Source organism: Grus americana, chromosome 18 (genome assembly GCF_028858705.1).
Source record: "Grus americana isolate bGruAme1 chromosome 18, bGruAme1.mat, whole genome shotgun sequence".
Classification (NCBI taxonomy): Eukaryota; Metazoa; Chordata; class Aves; order Gruiformes; family Gruidae; genus Grus; species Grus americana.
Window position 1 is genome coordinate 4,973,395 of NC_072869.1, and position 15,785 is coordinate 4,989,179.

At 44.3% G+C, this 15,785-nt stretch overlaps 1 protein-coding gene across 2 annotated transcripts in view; it reads right to left on the bottom strand.

Annotated features, from left to right (window-relative positions):
* The window catches only part of RAB11FIP4 (RAB11 family interacting protein 4), a 129,380-nt gene extending 116,005 nt beyond the window's left edge, over positions 1-13,375 (bottom strand). The window contains exon 1 of one of the 2 annotated variants that reach the window (XM_054846711.1): positions 12,967-13,375. In XM_054846711.1, coding sequence (XP_054702686.1) covers positions 12,967-13,110 — 144 coding nt within the window. In that variant the 5' untranslated portion in view covers positions 13,111-13,375. The remainder of the gene's footprint in view (positions 1-12,966) is intronic. The other variant, XM_054846712.1, reaches the window with a different exon arrangement.
* Positions 13,376-15,785: the final 2,410 nt, after the last annotated feature.

A 15,785-nucleotide genomic window follows, 5' to 3' on the forward strand; every position in this document is an offset into this window, starting at 1 on the left:
GTTTACATTTAAAATACCATCAAAATTTAATCTTTTGATAGTTTCTCCTTTCCTCCCCATCTGATAGCCTGTGACATTCCCTGAGTTCATCGCTGATATCATAAATAGCCCCATGAGCTCCTGAAGGAAGAATGAGTTTTTGAAAGGTTAGTTAAAGTTCAGTCCTGTGCTGAAATTGCCATCACAATCTAATTACAGTGTGCACTGAGCACACACTTTGGGTCTTAAAATCAATTTCTGTTCCAGGCTGGCAGTTTACTCCTAGAAATCAGTTTGTGCAAGTGCATATTAAGATATACACACACACATATTCAAACAGTGTAAACACTGATAGCCTGTTTCACAGCCTCATGAGTTTCACCTGTATTTCCTTTGTATTCATTCACTGCTGTCCATCTGTTTGCAATCTATCCATCTGAAGAGAATATCCTTCTTCCCCCTTCCCCCTTCCCTTTGGGATCCTTCTGCCCAATTCATTTAGAGAAACCACAAGTTGGTGTTGATGATGGCACACAATCAGCATTACTGACAGCAGGTTCACCAAAATTAAGCAGGCATAATCACTAACAGAGTGATTGTAAAATGGGTAAGTTTCTACCAGTAGCAAGAGTGGGAGAGAAAATACAGAAAAAAAAGATAAATTAAAGTTGAAAAGGTACTTGGTTAATTAGAGAAATGCCTTCTGTGACTGGCACATCTGCTATTCAGTGAATGACACAAACTCCTAAAACACTGTGAGCTTTAAAGTAGTTATATAGTGCAACAAGGGAAAGAAAGGTACCAGCGTACCAGCTCAATGAGGTCAGATCACACAGGCACCTTCAAAGGATTCTGAGAACACCCTTCTGGAGTCTCACTTCTTCGTACAAAATCCCTAAAATAAAAGGCCATTTCTGCATCTTTGCCTCTACAGAAGGTGCTCCAGAAGATGCTCAGCTTGGTGTCCTTGTGGGCTCAGGAACCGTCTCTGGTGAAGCCAACAACAGTGAATGCAAGTGTCCCTTCAGCCATCCTCTGCCATACAGAAGTCTGAGATATGAACCTGATTCTCATATCTCATCACAGAACAAATTAAAAGAGAGGGGGAAAAAAATCAGACCAAATGTTTCACAGCTATTATCCACAGCAACCCTTCCTCCTGTAAAAAAGGTATTTGAAATGTGTCTCTTCACACTTCTTCCCCAAAATAGAGACACTAGCAATTTCTTGCTATGAGAGTCTACACTCCTACTCTCTTCACCCTGGACTATAAATCCAGGGAATCAGTGCTACAGAATAGTGCAACATCTACAAAATGCAAGCAATGGCAAGCACTGAATTAGGAGAAGTGCCATTGAACTGAACATATTGCTAAAGAGCCACTGCAGCAGCCAACTGCAATAAACCCAAAGGTAATTTATAGCCACATTATTCCGCCAGCTCAATCAAGCAAGCTTTTCACCTGAAATGTTGTGTAAATCATTTGTGTTTAAAACCACTTAGATCAACTCCTCCAAAGCTCCATTCCCTTCCAAACAGGTGCTAATTTGCTGTAACACAGCTAGAGCTAACTGACCACAACCATTTAAACGGGAGCCACCCACCAAAAAGCACAAGCAATGGCGAGCCCAAAACTGAACCTGTTCCTGAAGAAGGAAAAAATAAATTGGGAGAATAACATAGCGAGGCCAGAACATCATGCGTTACTTCAAATAGGCCCCAGCAAAAAAATGACACCCAGACAGATCTGTGATGCTGTGGAATGACAGTGATGATTACAGTTCATTCATGATATGTCCCTTGAGGCATCATTGATTCTCATGCATTAAACATCCCTGCTGCATGGTGCCCTCCTCCTCCTCATACCATTCTGTGGTCCCAGGCAGCAGACTGAAAGCAGCAATTTGGTCCAGCATGTGCCAATGCACAGAACACTGGGTGCCCACCTCAAAGGAACAGCTGATACAGAAGATACCAACCTCTACCAGCTGCTCCACTCGCTCAGGGAGGAGCATGGTTCATTCACACCCAGCGCAAACCAGAAGTACCACAAGGATGCTTCCACGCACCAGGATTGTCAAGTTTCTGAAAATGTCTCTAGAATGCCATGTGGGAAAGAAAACTGTTGCTGGGAAAAGAAATATAGTTCACAAGAGTCATACCAGGTTTACAAGAAAAAAAATATAAAGATAAGTAACCTGTCACCCCCAAAGTAGCACTGGCAGTTACAGAAGTAGTCACCTCCAGATTTAGACTTTCACAAATGTCACTGTTCAAACCAATTTCATTCTCTAAACAAGACACATTGGACTGTCTGATTGGGAGCAAATATCACAGCACTTTCCAGTAAATGCATCCAACTGGGCAGAAGAGCATTTGGCAAAGGGCATGCAATTCCCAGGTGAGAAGGCAAGATGGTGTTTTCCTCAGTGGAAACTTCCATGCCTTGTAATTGCTCAGAAGAAAAGCAAAACTGACATTATCAAAGCTCCTTTGAAGATGTGTCCCAAAACACTCAATTCTTTATTTTCAAACAATCCCAAAGAGAACTGAGCAATGAAATATACAATTCACGCTTCACACTGGAGGCTAAAATTCACAACTTTCACCAATGTCTGGCTGCAGTAAATGAAGTCAGACTTCATTTGCTCAAAATGGGAATGATCAGGCAACTGTGATCACAAGCTGTGAAAAGCAATAGCCAAAGAAACAAATACTCATGAGCCAAAATCCTATGTTCTCTTGTACCATCCTTTAAAGCTGGTCATGCTTCCTGCACAAACTCACTGATTTTCTCTTCCTAAAGATTACATTCTTCTAGTCTCTTACACAGCTTGGCATTATCCACGGTTTTGCTTTACCTATTGCTTTATTTTCCCCACAGCTCTGGATAACTGCAAGCTGACTATAACTCCAATTAGGCAGAGCAGAGATGTATTGAAGAGTGTATTTTCTCTTCCTCCTACATCCACAAAGTCTCTGCACTTGCTCCATACATAACTTGCTAAATAATTGATTTTTCAGCTTTCTCGCCAAGTAAAGGAAATCAAAACCATTTTTTTCTTTTTCATGTTTCTCAGAAGAAAACAGAAAAGAGTGCTTGGTGTTGAGCAAAATCTCATGTTTTGGAGCATTTTCACTTCTTGTTTGCCAAATATTTCAATTTAAATTTTGTCAATAAAAAGCTAGCTTCAAATGGAAACAATCAAGATATCATACTTAAAAAAAAAACCAAAACCCAAAGGTGAAGTTAATTACATTCTTATGGTTTTTTAAGGCAAAAATAATTTGCCAAGCTCATCCGAAATTTTAAGAATTTTTTTTTTTCACTCTTCATACACAAACCAGACTCGGGGTCTATGTGTTACTTGCCAAAAGAAGAGAGTGAGAAAACATCAGCTTCAGCTAAGACACTGTTATATTATTCTGGATTGCTGAGATGCTGAAAAACTCCAAATGAGCCAACACGTTGAGTTTCTCAGCACTGAATAAACACATAATTAATTGTCCACATCCTACCATAATAATTTTATGTTGTCAACAGATATGTCTGTTGTCAGATACATCTGACAACAGGAGGGAACACACAGGTTTGAAGTGAGTTGCCAACCTCTAGTGAGCATGCCTATGGCAGAGTTAGGATACTCTGATTTTGAACAGCTTAGTCTACAATGTATTTTCATTATGCAAACAGATTACCTGATGGACACCCATTCAGGAAAGGAGAAACGCTATTCAACATTGGAGTTCTTTTTAGACCAAGACAAGCACACTGCTTTAGAGCACTCTCGCCAATGCATTATCTTTACCCTCCCAGCAGCACTAGGTTCCCCCAATAAAATCAGTAGGCCAGTATAGTTGGTTTCCCCTCTAACAAATGCAAAACACTTTTCCTCTTGCTCTACAGTTATCCAAGCTGCTGACTCTGCTAACAAACATTCACTTACTGCATCATGAGAACGACTGTATTTACACGACTGTCGCTGTGCACGTGCCTGAAGAACAGTTAAGTTCAGGATCCAATTGTTATTACACACATGCCTCAGAATCCTCAAATCAAAGTCCTCGCTCTGTACAGCGCTTTAATCAGCCTCTGAAATTAAGGGTCCGATCTCAAATTTGGTGCTCAGGGCTGTACCTCTACTCACTACGCACAGCTCTCCTGCGGACAGAATGAGTCTATCGAATTAGCACTCTTTGCCCAGGCACAACTGGACCTGGTGGTGCACAGATGCAGAAGAAAGCATGAGGTTATATAGCAATTGTCACAGAGGCTGCACAAAGCTTGAAATAGTACTGTATAAAAATTATACTCCCATGAAATACACTGTTATGTGGTACAAGACAGCTTTGCTCCCATTCCAACACATCTGCTCTCACAACCCTCACAGTTCAAACAGGCTGGCGCACCAAGCCAACACGAGGCCGTCCCAGCTTGACAAGACTGTCAGGTAGCTCACGGCCACATTACATGCCCAGATGCATCGCTGAACACAACAGCTGCCATGTTGGCCAACCAACCCAGCAAGTGATCCAGGGTCCTCAAGAGCAAAATGTTCTTAAAACCTGAATGAAAGCAGGCGCACCACCTAGACAGGGTGACTACAGGCTCCCGTCTTCTCCAAGATGGATGCAAAGGGGGTCTGTTCCATACCACTGGTCACAAGCTAGTGCTTGGTCTGTCACATGATGAACATCAAAACCAAATAAAGAACCAGCAAGAGAAACAGCAACAGAGCTAGTCTTTACTACAAGGCTGCAAATTCTATGGTCAATCCTTATTCCCTTACAACACACAATGGTCACACCACTGAATGCAACAGGACCAGGATTCCTCGGGTCAAAACGCCAAACCTGCTCTCACTGATGCTGCTTGTAGTCCCAGTGAGGAAGAATAGCAAAATCTCTCTCTTACTACTTCCCTTTTCATCAGCACATCCATCCCTAGGAGCACAAGACCTTCCACAGCTGCCTTTAACCCTCTTCCGAGCAAAGTCTATTGTATTTTGACACAACACCACACCAATCCAGCATAACAAGAGACTCCTGCAACAAAATTCTTCTAACGAGAGTCCTACAGCTTTCTGCTGTTCCCAATAGCTGACAACGCTGAGAAAGGTGGCGTTAGCGCCATTACTGGAGGATTCTGCACTCCTTTACGGAGACAGAATGTACTATTGCACAGGGACAAAAGGGTAAGTGCCAACAATTACATAATGGTCTCTGTGTTGACATCTCTGTGGCATTTCACTTTTTAAATTGCTATTAGCTACTGTATCCTAACATATACATCATATGGTTTAATTGGGTAAAATACGTTCAATTGATCGTACGGTCACTTGCTACAAAAACAGTGAAATGACCAATATTTTGGGACAGTTTCTCAAATCTATTAATACAATGCAAACATATGGACAAAGCTGTTTGTATCTGCACATTTGTTTGGGTTTTTTACTACAACAACATAACTGTCATTGGAAAAGAATATCCCATGTTCCAAAAGCCATCTGGATCCCGCTGGGGAGGGTCAGTTTGTCCAGTGGTGATGGAACAATGCCAGAATATCTTCACTGGCCCACTGCAAATCTTCACAATAAACCAGGCACTGAGGACGTCCAAAATGACCCACACATAAGGAAAAACGTGAAGCATGCTTTATCAGCAAACTTGCAGCAGGTGTACCAGAAACGTGCCCCAGTTGGGAACATCACAAAACACTGCCACAGGCTGAAAATCCCCTACAGAAAAGGGTCCTTGCAAGCTTCCTATCCAAGGACTGCTTGCAAGAGTGCTATACCATGGCCTTGCTTCCCTGTTGGAGGCCAGCATGACAGAGCCTGCCATAGGGCAGCAGGGAATGGCTCTGTTCCCCAAAGAGCAGCCCTGAACCGAGACGGAAAGGAAGTTTGACGATGCAGGTGTATGTGTGATGTTATGGAACACCTGAGAAGACTTGTATTTCAGCATCAAAATGTAGATAATTTTAAAACTGACACCACTCTAGAGAAAGAAATTGGTTTGGTTGACACCCCTCATTCCACCAGCCTCTCCATTCCAGAACAGACAATTCCAGTACCTTTCCTTCTAATTTCAGGAAACCTACCAGAGACAGCCTCTACCATTTCTAAGCTTTTCACTTGACTTCCTAAAACCATAACACTATACCCAAACTAAATTGTCAAAACGGCTTTAAAATCTGATGAGTACACTGTAATTTTTCCCGGTCCATGCCCTGTCCATTGACTCTGTCTCCCTTACGGTATTTTGACCTCACAGTTCACTCCTGTTACTCACGCTGGGGCCGAACATACTGCAGAACTGAACTGGATGCGAGGCTTAGGAAGGAGCCCTACTATTTTTGGTTTTAACTGCACATAAAATGTGAAAACAGCATTCATAGTTCTGTAGAAACACTTGCATTCTCTCCAAGTGAGGCCGTTCAATTATAACTTGAGTAAAAGGGAACTGAGATGTATTATGCAGTGCTTTGTTTACACACACACTGCTCTTGTAAAACCATATGTTATAGTACTAGTGATTGTGTCTGACGCTCTCTTTTATCATTCATGTACTTAATCACACCCTGCACTGACTTAACTACGTTCAGCACGCGGATGGGTATTTATTCAGCAGCCTATGCAAGTATCTAGGCCTGAGATCACGTGTGTCTCCTGAAATACTACATATTTTAAGAACTGCTAGAACTTAATCTCTAGCTCTTGAGCAGACAGTCTGATTCAAAAATCAAATCAGGGATTTTAAAATGTTTGTGAATATTAGCATTAAAATAAGATAAAATTAATAGGAAATTATATTGTCAAGTACACAGGGAATAAAACCAATCACATTTACTTACCTAAACATTGTAAGCCAATTGATTTTTTTCCACTTTGTAGCTATAAAAGCACTGCTGCCGAGCATGAGTCAATTGTGCTAAATTGTAGGTAACAATGCAATTTAGAAACCAAGAAAAAAATCTGTGTTGGGGATCACCCCCACAAATACTATATGGCAGTGGTTTGTTCCCCCTCCAAGACTTATCCTCCCCTGCACCAATTTTGTATAAGTCACTTTTCAAAGCTTAATCATATTAGAGGAATAAAATCAGTATGTGCTAGAAATCTGAAATCCTCCCTAGGATTTGCAAGAGCAAATTTCTGGAGAACACACAGGCATGTCAGAGACGAAGAATACCAATTTTACAACTTAACGGCATGGATTGAATCAGGCATGGAGGGGGGGAGAGAGGGAGAAAAATTTACATAGAAGATATCTGGTCTTGCTAGGCAGCTGAATGGTTTAACTTCACCAGTTACATATGCTACCTTCCATACTGTACACAAAAGATGCAGTACAGTCTTCTATGTTTGATCCATATGCTAAGTTTTTTCTTTATTTTTGCATGTAATTGTAAGACAACACAATATCACTGTACCTTTACTAAATGCAAACATTGAGATAGTTATAAAACAGTCATTTAAATATCAAGAATTGCTATCAAAATTGTTTGCCTTTCCCTTTAGGCATTAAGAACTTACTATTTCAGATCACTAAACTGTATCACAACAATCAATTCCTAACTATGCACGTAACCCCCTCAGAGCTCTTACCTTTGAAACGCAAACATATTACATAACAAATTAAACTCATCAGTGCACAGCAAACCTACAGCTTCTCTCTTCATAACCATGCTTCAGAAAATGTTTGATTAACAGTAAGTACTAAGCTTGCTTTATGTCAGCTGTTTAGAAATACATGCTCAGTTTCAGGATATACCAAAAGGCTTTCTTAAACAAATTCACTGCTAGTTTGTATTGAATTAGGAAGGTTACAGTGACTGTACCTTGACTAATCCACAAAAACTAAGTACCCCACTGCGCCATTTCAGAACTGCATTTTTTCCAAGTCACTGTAAGTGATATGAAATATCCGGGTCATTAGCAAATACAGTTTTAAGGAGTTTAAACATGTGGCAGCTTTGCTGTTTCCTAGAGAACACTATTGCATAGGAGTGCTCTTTGCATCCTCGTTATATCTAGGTAAATATTTTATTTTTTTCTTTCAGGAATTATTTCCGGGAAAAGCAGAGAAGAAGTAAGTCATAATTCTTTTCTGCTTCATTATGAGAATGGCAGTATCACTTGGTAACACACTAATACTTTCCTTTCAATGTCTCAGTGCCAAAGTCTCTTTTTCTCACAGCTGCCGCTAAGTCCAGAGCATACTACAGATTGTCAAGAAGGTGTGACCTAATCTTTGTCATCATGCACATTGATGTAAATTTGCAGTGATTCCATTAATTTCTGGGTGCAACTCTGAGCTGCAACACTACAGCCAGGAGCCTGAAATTCACCCAGACCGTTCAGAAAGGCTCCATGATGTCATGCAATGAAATTACACTCCTGCTTTTTACAGGACAAGCTAGTTATGGAGTGGTTACAATAGAAGGGCTGTGTCTAGAGTGCGACTCCATCAGGTCCCTGGGAGACATCTCAGGGCAAGTCAAAATGGAGCATCAGGCCTGTCATTAAAGTCAGCCAGCAGCCACAATCTACTACCGGAGCAGCCCTTGAGGTTGATGCCTTTAATTTCAGCCCAGAATGGGGATATTCATCAAATGGAAGCAACTAAAATTAGCAACAAACATCTCCCCTGTTTCAATAGTTTCTTTTGGCCAGAAAGTTTCATTTGTTCACGTGAAATACGTGAACTTGTTTTCAGCTACTTCTGTTCTACACCACTAGTAAACCTTGACTTCAAGTGAATTACTGTCAACTCAAAAGAATAGTTGATATTGGCCTATAGATTTTATTAGCTGCTGAAGTTCTCTCTCAGGTGTGACGCTGCTTCAAGTTGATGAGCATCTGTTGATCTTACGATGACAAAGACTACTGTCTAAGCACCTGTATGGTTTGCACACCTCCAAAAGGCGATTACATATCTCAAAAAGAAGTCGTCAACAAGTTCAGTATGTTTCACTTGTTGCTGAAAACTGAATGTAGAGTTTAAATAGAATCTGGCATAATGAAACATCAACTGGCACTATCATGAAATACACATTCACGCAATCCACTGCCAGAACTGGGGCTTGCTGAACATGTCACTCACAATGCTCCTAGACACTCAGCTGCTAGTGCAACTATCTTCCCAGTGAAAAGGAACCAGATGGCAAGCGACTCTTGGCATTTTTCGATGTTATGTGAAGTGTTTCTTCAGCTAGTGAGTACATGCCATCCAGTCAAGTCACTTTGGAAACAGCCCTTCAAGTCTTCCTTCAGATTTCTGCACAAACGGCAAACAGACCATTCAACAGGAAAGCAAGGGCCAAGCCTGCTATTTTTAAGCACTGAACCAAAAGTCTCAGCTAGGAGTTTCTGTTGTCAATGCAGATAAAGAAGCACCTCTGAATGATTTATTTCATCCTTGGGTCCTGTGACACCCTCTGAGTGTTCAATTACTCATCAATGACCACAGAGGAAGATTAATTCAGAGAACTCCGTTAAATGCCTACAGCCAGATGGGACAAACAGAGGCCAAAATGCCAAACTGCTTAAAAGCATAAATTCCACAACTATTTGCACAGGCAAGCAGTGTTCAACAGCTAGCCTGGTCTGCTATTAATTCAAGCACCATAGCAGTAATTTAGAGACACGATTCTACTCCTGGCTCTGCCAAATTAACATGGCCCAGTCGTTTCTTCCTCTAGTTGAACCCCACGCCTTCTAGGGCAAAGCAAAAGTTTGCAAGCAAACTTCTAGAAGTACTTCCACAGCCAAAACACCTTACCTAAAGAGCTACTCTGAGGCAATCACTGTTCTGCTGCAGTGGACTTTCAATGACTGCATGGCAAAAAGAGGATTTCAGTGTGCATGGGAAAGGCAGAATGGAATGAGGTACAGTAATAATAGTGTGGTCTTAAAGAAGAAAAGCAAAGCATCAAGTTATTAGAAGCAGAAGCCTCAAAAGCCCACTAAAAGTAAAATAGTAAAAAAGTTAATCAGAAATGTTAAAGTTTATAATTTTGACTGTGCAGGTAAGGCCTGCTTTGCTTGAAGAGAAAGCTGCTGCCTTGCTGCAACATTTTGCTTTGGGGCAGTTTTCATAGAGTTGTTATCTTTCAGGAATGATAAATTTCAGCATGTCGGCTACACGTGCATGCACACACACAAGGAAGAAAGAAAAAAGGAAATGGAAAGAAAAAGAAAAACCAGAAAAGGCTAAATGCCCTAGACACTCCAAGCCATGAGCCCTACTGAAGAATTTATAGACTCCAACCTTTGGATGGCGGTGGCTCTGAGGAGGTAGAGAAGAGGTGGAAAGCTGTGCGTATCAGGTTGGCACAACTGAAGGGACAGATACTCTCTCATTTCATAAACATGACCCAGGGCTACTGTTGGTAAGAGTCAGAATTATTCAGGCCACGATGCCACAAAATAGGATCCTTCCTGTGGCCAGATGAATTATGTAAGGAGAAGGAGCAAGTAACTTACACATGAGGGCAAATCAATCTTTCACTGATGCCAGTGGAGAGATTTATTTTAAATGTAAAGGGAGGTGAAGTGGATCAGGCCCAAGAAGTGTAGCATGTTCAAATGTATAAATAATTTTCAATGACAGTAAACATGCTCTAATGTGTTAACAGGAACTGCTCTCTAGCAGCGTCTCCTCAGTTTAATTTCATGAGATGCATTCCCACACAGTGCTTATTAGGTTCTTGCAGATGCAAGGTTGAAAGCACTGTGCTATATGGGAGAACAGATTCTCACTGTCTCCAAACATCAACTGTGATTCATCACACAAAAAGTTCATTTTTAACAAGACTTAAAACCAGACTAGCTCACCTACAGTGGTTGTTCTACAGTAAATCTGCACTTGGAAAATTGATTCTGTATTTCCCTAGCAAGCCTCTTTTGGTGATTTACAAATCCCATTTACTCAGCTGACACATGCTCCTTCGAAGTCAAAGGATTGCTAGCCAATGACTACAATAGACACAGGGAAGCAAACCAGCACAAGTTATATTATAACCTTGATAGATATACAGATAAGACTTCTCTGTCACAGTTTTGTGAATATCTTCTTTGAACACTGCTGGTTACAACTGAACAAAATACAAAGGATGCATTTCTCATCGCTGGTAATCTCTCCCATGCCTGCCCAGTAAGCCAGCCCATCCTGAAACCCAGGTACTGCCGCTGACAACTGGTACTTTTCTACTGCCATCATTGTTGACATTTCCAGTTTTCTCTTCCTTTCCATTCCATTTAAATATTTTCCAACTAATATACTCCAATTCACTCTAAGCTTATGAGATCACCACTTGAATCCTCCTTTGCATCTTACAGAACCCGCTCCCCTCTCACAACCTTAGATATTTCTAAAACCAAAAAGGATTGTTATGATCATCAATGCCAACCTGCTGCAAAACAGCCAGTGGAATTTGACCAGTCTTCCTCAGCGCTGCAAAAGCCACTGATCTGACTCCAAATAAATGCAGTAGTGCAAAAAGCAATTTTGATGCAATGTATCTGGCAGTAAGGATTTAAAAATATTTCTCTTAGTTTACATAAAATTATACAACATACCAAGAGACAAATAAAACCAGAAATCAATAAAGCTCTCTACTATTACTCATTTATCTTTCATATTTTGCTGTTTAAACCAAGAAACTCCAGCTTCTCATTAAGAAAATGTTTAACAGACCTGTGACTATCTGCAAGTAATAAGCCTTCTGTCTCCTGGTTTTCTGATTTCATTCACAAGCTGTGTTTCATTACCAGTGGTAAGCCAAAAATAAGTAATTCACTCCAACAATTACTGTGAATTCACTCTGGTTTTGCTACCTCTTTGGCATCCCTTTATAAACTACCATTTTATTGGCTCCTCACATTAATTTGTTTTATTGTACTTTAAAAGGTTGGCTGATACTGGTTTTCTGAGTCCTAGCCTAGTCCTAATCCTGAGAGTTCTCCCAGGGAAAGCACACGTTCCTTGCTGGTTAATTTTGTTGAAGCTGCAGCCCTTGACTGAATCACTTAAGGGAACTGTTTCAAACCAAACACATGTCATTACCCTCATCGACACTGGCCTGAATCCCACTCTCATTTACACTGATGTCACGGATTTACAGTGGTCCCACTGACGCAATGGCTCCACCGAGACCAGTGGCGCGACTCCAGATTTACGCTGTGTCACTGAAGGGTTGGATGGGGTCCCTGCTTCCAACCGATCACCTGGAGGTTTTAGGGTGCTCTTGGGCTGGTGCTTCCCTGACTGTTCAGGCACTGCTGCGCTTCACCTGCCCGCGGGCAGGCCGGGCAGCACCGGCACCACACTGATGGCAGCCCGGGGCTTTGCTCCCAATGCCCCACGGAACCAGGTACCTCGGTGAGGACGCAGCTAAGCCACGACAGAGAAAACCCGTGTTGTCACCAGAATAAATACACCTCCCCTAAAGGCACAGCAACGCCCGAGCACTGGGACGGCTCTGGGGAGGGGACCGGAGAGGGACCGGTCCCTCCACCCCAGGGGAGCGGGAGCCAGGTCGGCCTGGGGGGTCTGGGCCGCCCTGAGGGTAGGGGGAGGCTCCGGGACCCCCAGAGAGAAGGAGGGATCTGGGCTGTCTTTGGGGAGGACTCTGCGGGAAAGGGGAGGGTCACTGGGTGGCCCTGAGGAAAGGGGGCTCCAGGCCGCCATGGAGGGGGCTCTAGGGCCCCCCGAGGAACAGGGAGGTGTCCGAGCCGCCCTAAAGGGAGAGGGTCTGGGCCGCCCTGCGGGGCGGAATCGGGGACTCCCTGAGGGACAAGGGGAATCTGGGCCACGATGGTGGTGGTGGGGCAGTCCGGGGGGTCGTGGCGAGGTCCGGCCCGGCAGACCCGTGGCCCGCTCCCCGCACAGCGGGAGCAGCAGGTGAAAGTTGCGCGGCTGCCGGGGGCCGGGTCAGCGAGCCGAGCCGGGCCGGGCGGGACCGGGGGTCGCCCCACTCACCTCATCCCCTTGGCCGAACTGCAGCCCCAGGGCGACGAAGTGCTCCACCCGAATGAAGCCGTCCGCATCCTCGTCGCACACGTCGAAAACCTCCTTGAGCTTTCGCAGGAACCGCAGCAGGCTCGCCGGCTCCATCGCGGGCATTAGCTGGAAGCTGGCGGCACGGCCGCGGCCGCAGCAGCCATGATCGCCCGCGCCTTCAGCGGGTGCGTGACATCAGCTCCGGGGAGCGGAGCGGGGCGGGAGGGACAGCGAGAAGGAGGAGGCAAGGATGGAGGAGAGCGGAGGGAGGACGCGAGCCCCGGGCGGAGGGAGGGAGCGAGGGAAGGGAGAACAATAGGGCAGAGCTGGAGGATGGGGAGGGAGGGGGCGGTGGGAATCCGCGTTCGGCAGGGGCGGGGCCGCCGCCAGGGGGCGCCGCGGTGAGGGAAGAGGCGCCGCCAGGGCCGGGCGGGAAGGGGGGCGTGAGGGGAGTGTGGTGGCCGGGCGGGAGACGTGCGAGCGCGAAGACAAACGCGACGGGGATGGGGACAGTTTGTGGGCAGCAGCGATGAGGAGTTTCCCTGGGAAGGAAAATGGCCACAGGGAGGAGGGAGTGGGGCAGGGGGAGCGAGGGAGGGAGGATGAAGAGGACAGCATTCTCCCCTCCAACAGCTGGGGCGCAGCAGGCCTGGCATCCCCTGGGTTCCTTTCCTGCCTGTCACAGACCCATTGGCAGTCCCTTCACTGCTCCGCGCCTCAGTCCTCTGCCCCACCACCCCACATAAAACACCATTCACACTACAATTTCTCCTGAGAAAAAGCCAGTGATCCTGGTCTGAAGAGGTCCAGGCTAGGGGGAGAAAAACAGAGCGTAGAGGGTTAAGGGGCAATTAAGAAAAAGGAGGACAAGCAGAGCTTCCTGTGCTGCATTGCGCCCAAGTGACCATGCAGAGCCATTCCTCATGGCTGGGTTTGGCTTAGGACAGACACTGTTCTCCCACACTTTAATGAGACATAGCTGGTAACAAAGGAATGTCCCTGCCTTTGTGGGATTCCTCATTAAAGTCTTCTGCAACTGCTGTGCTCTTCGGCTGGGTTTTAATCTCTCTGCTCTGTCCCTTTTCTTTTTCAGAGTTTTTTGGACTGCTTTTTAAGCCCACACCTGTGAGCTGCCAGAGGGAAGACCAGGAATGGTGCTGGCTCCTGCACTGTGCCTCAGACCAGGAATGACCGGGCAACATCTTAGGGAGGAAGGAGCACTGGCTGAGTCAAGCTCAGGTACTTACTGCCCCTGCCAGCACTCCTTTCCTGCTGTGGTTGCTGAGCACAGGTGACCATCCATCACTGAGTGATGTTCTGTAGGTGACTGATAAAGCTGTCCATCTAAAATGACCATGAAAGTGCAGCAAATTTTGAATTGAGACAGTATCCATTTATTTGCTTCTTGCGGTAAGAGAGCTCCATATGGCCCTTAGGAACCCTGAAAATCTCATGATTAGAGCAAGCTAGTCAAATTCATCTTTCTCCTAGGAACCAATAGGAGTGTTCTCAGGAAGTTTTGTTTCTTTGGGCAGAGTCTCTCATCCCTTTTATGTGAAAATTCAGGGTTCTGGAAGAGGCTGACTTGACAGCCCTGTAGGCTGTAAGTCATCTGTCAGTCAAAACACAGTGAGAGCACACACCACACTAGCAATACAGCTCCCCACATATCCACCCTCTGACACAGAGATAAGGAGTTGGTTCCAGACCCTCTGCTACCTTGACCTTCCTTTAGTTTTACAACAAATAAAGAAGAGTTCTGTTTCCTTACTGATGTACAAAAGGGTCTTTCCAGACTGCAAAAAAATCAAAGCAAAGAGATAAGATACGACCCTTGGGAAGCAAAGAATTTATGAAGAGATGTGAGGAGATCTGAAAGAGAAAAGGGAAGCAAAATATTTGATCAGCAAACTTCTCTGAAGTTATCTAGATAGAGGAGAATTCTTAAGATGTGGGCATGTTTAGCTTTTATCTCGGGACCCTTGAACTCATCTTCAGGTTATGCGGGGATTGAGCTTAGCACACGCCTCAGGGGCACCTATTCAAAGTATTCAAAAACCTGTGAGCTGGTACCCCTCAGAGCTGTGGAAAGCAGACCTATGTGGAATCAGCTACTGTTAGTCTAACTGCTCTGAAGTGGAGTTCAACCTCTTCAAAGCTTCAGAGCACATCTGTGTCACTGTCCCACCTTGTTTGCTGAGATTGCCTCAGAGTGCCTCCTTGCACCATCTGACTCACCTCTCTGTGTGCAGATGGGCAGCTGTACAGTCGCAGACAGAGAAGTGGAGTCACACTAAGTATTGGGGAGGGAAGGAATACTTGTTCCTGTTTGCCATGACCAGAGGAGGAATTCCCACACCTCAGAGGGGTTATGCTTTGTCTCATGGAATCCAGTTAATTTCTACTGGCTCTCCTTTGTCTTCTGCTGGAGGAAGAAGGAACTTGGTGTAGATAAGCAAGTACGTGGCAACATAGATTTAGACCAAAACTGGTCTAAAACATTAAAATCTGTCTCATTCTTGCATTAATTTGGGGGGGGGAGGGGGAAGGAGTATAGACACTACAGTTTGGGTAGTTAGTACTGAAGTCTGAGAACTGCCACAGACAGCTTGAGTGCCAGAGAGCACTGGAATCAAGCTGATAGGAGAGCTGAAGAGATTGTAGAAGCTGTCATTGTAGACAGCTGAATATTTTGAGCAAATATCTGACAGATGGGAGATGATTTGACAGCACTGAACACAGGAGAATTAGGATGTGAGATGCTGTCAACAAAAGGTCCAGAATCTGAAAGCTGGGGG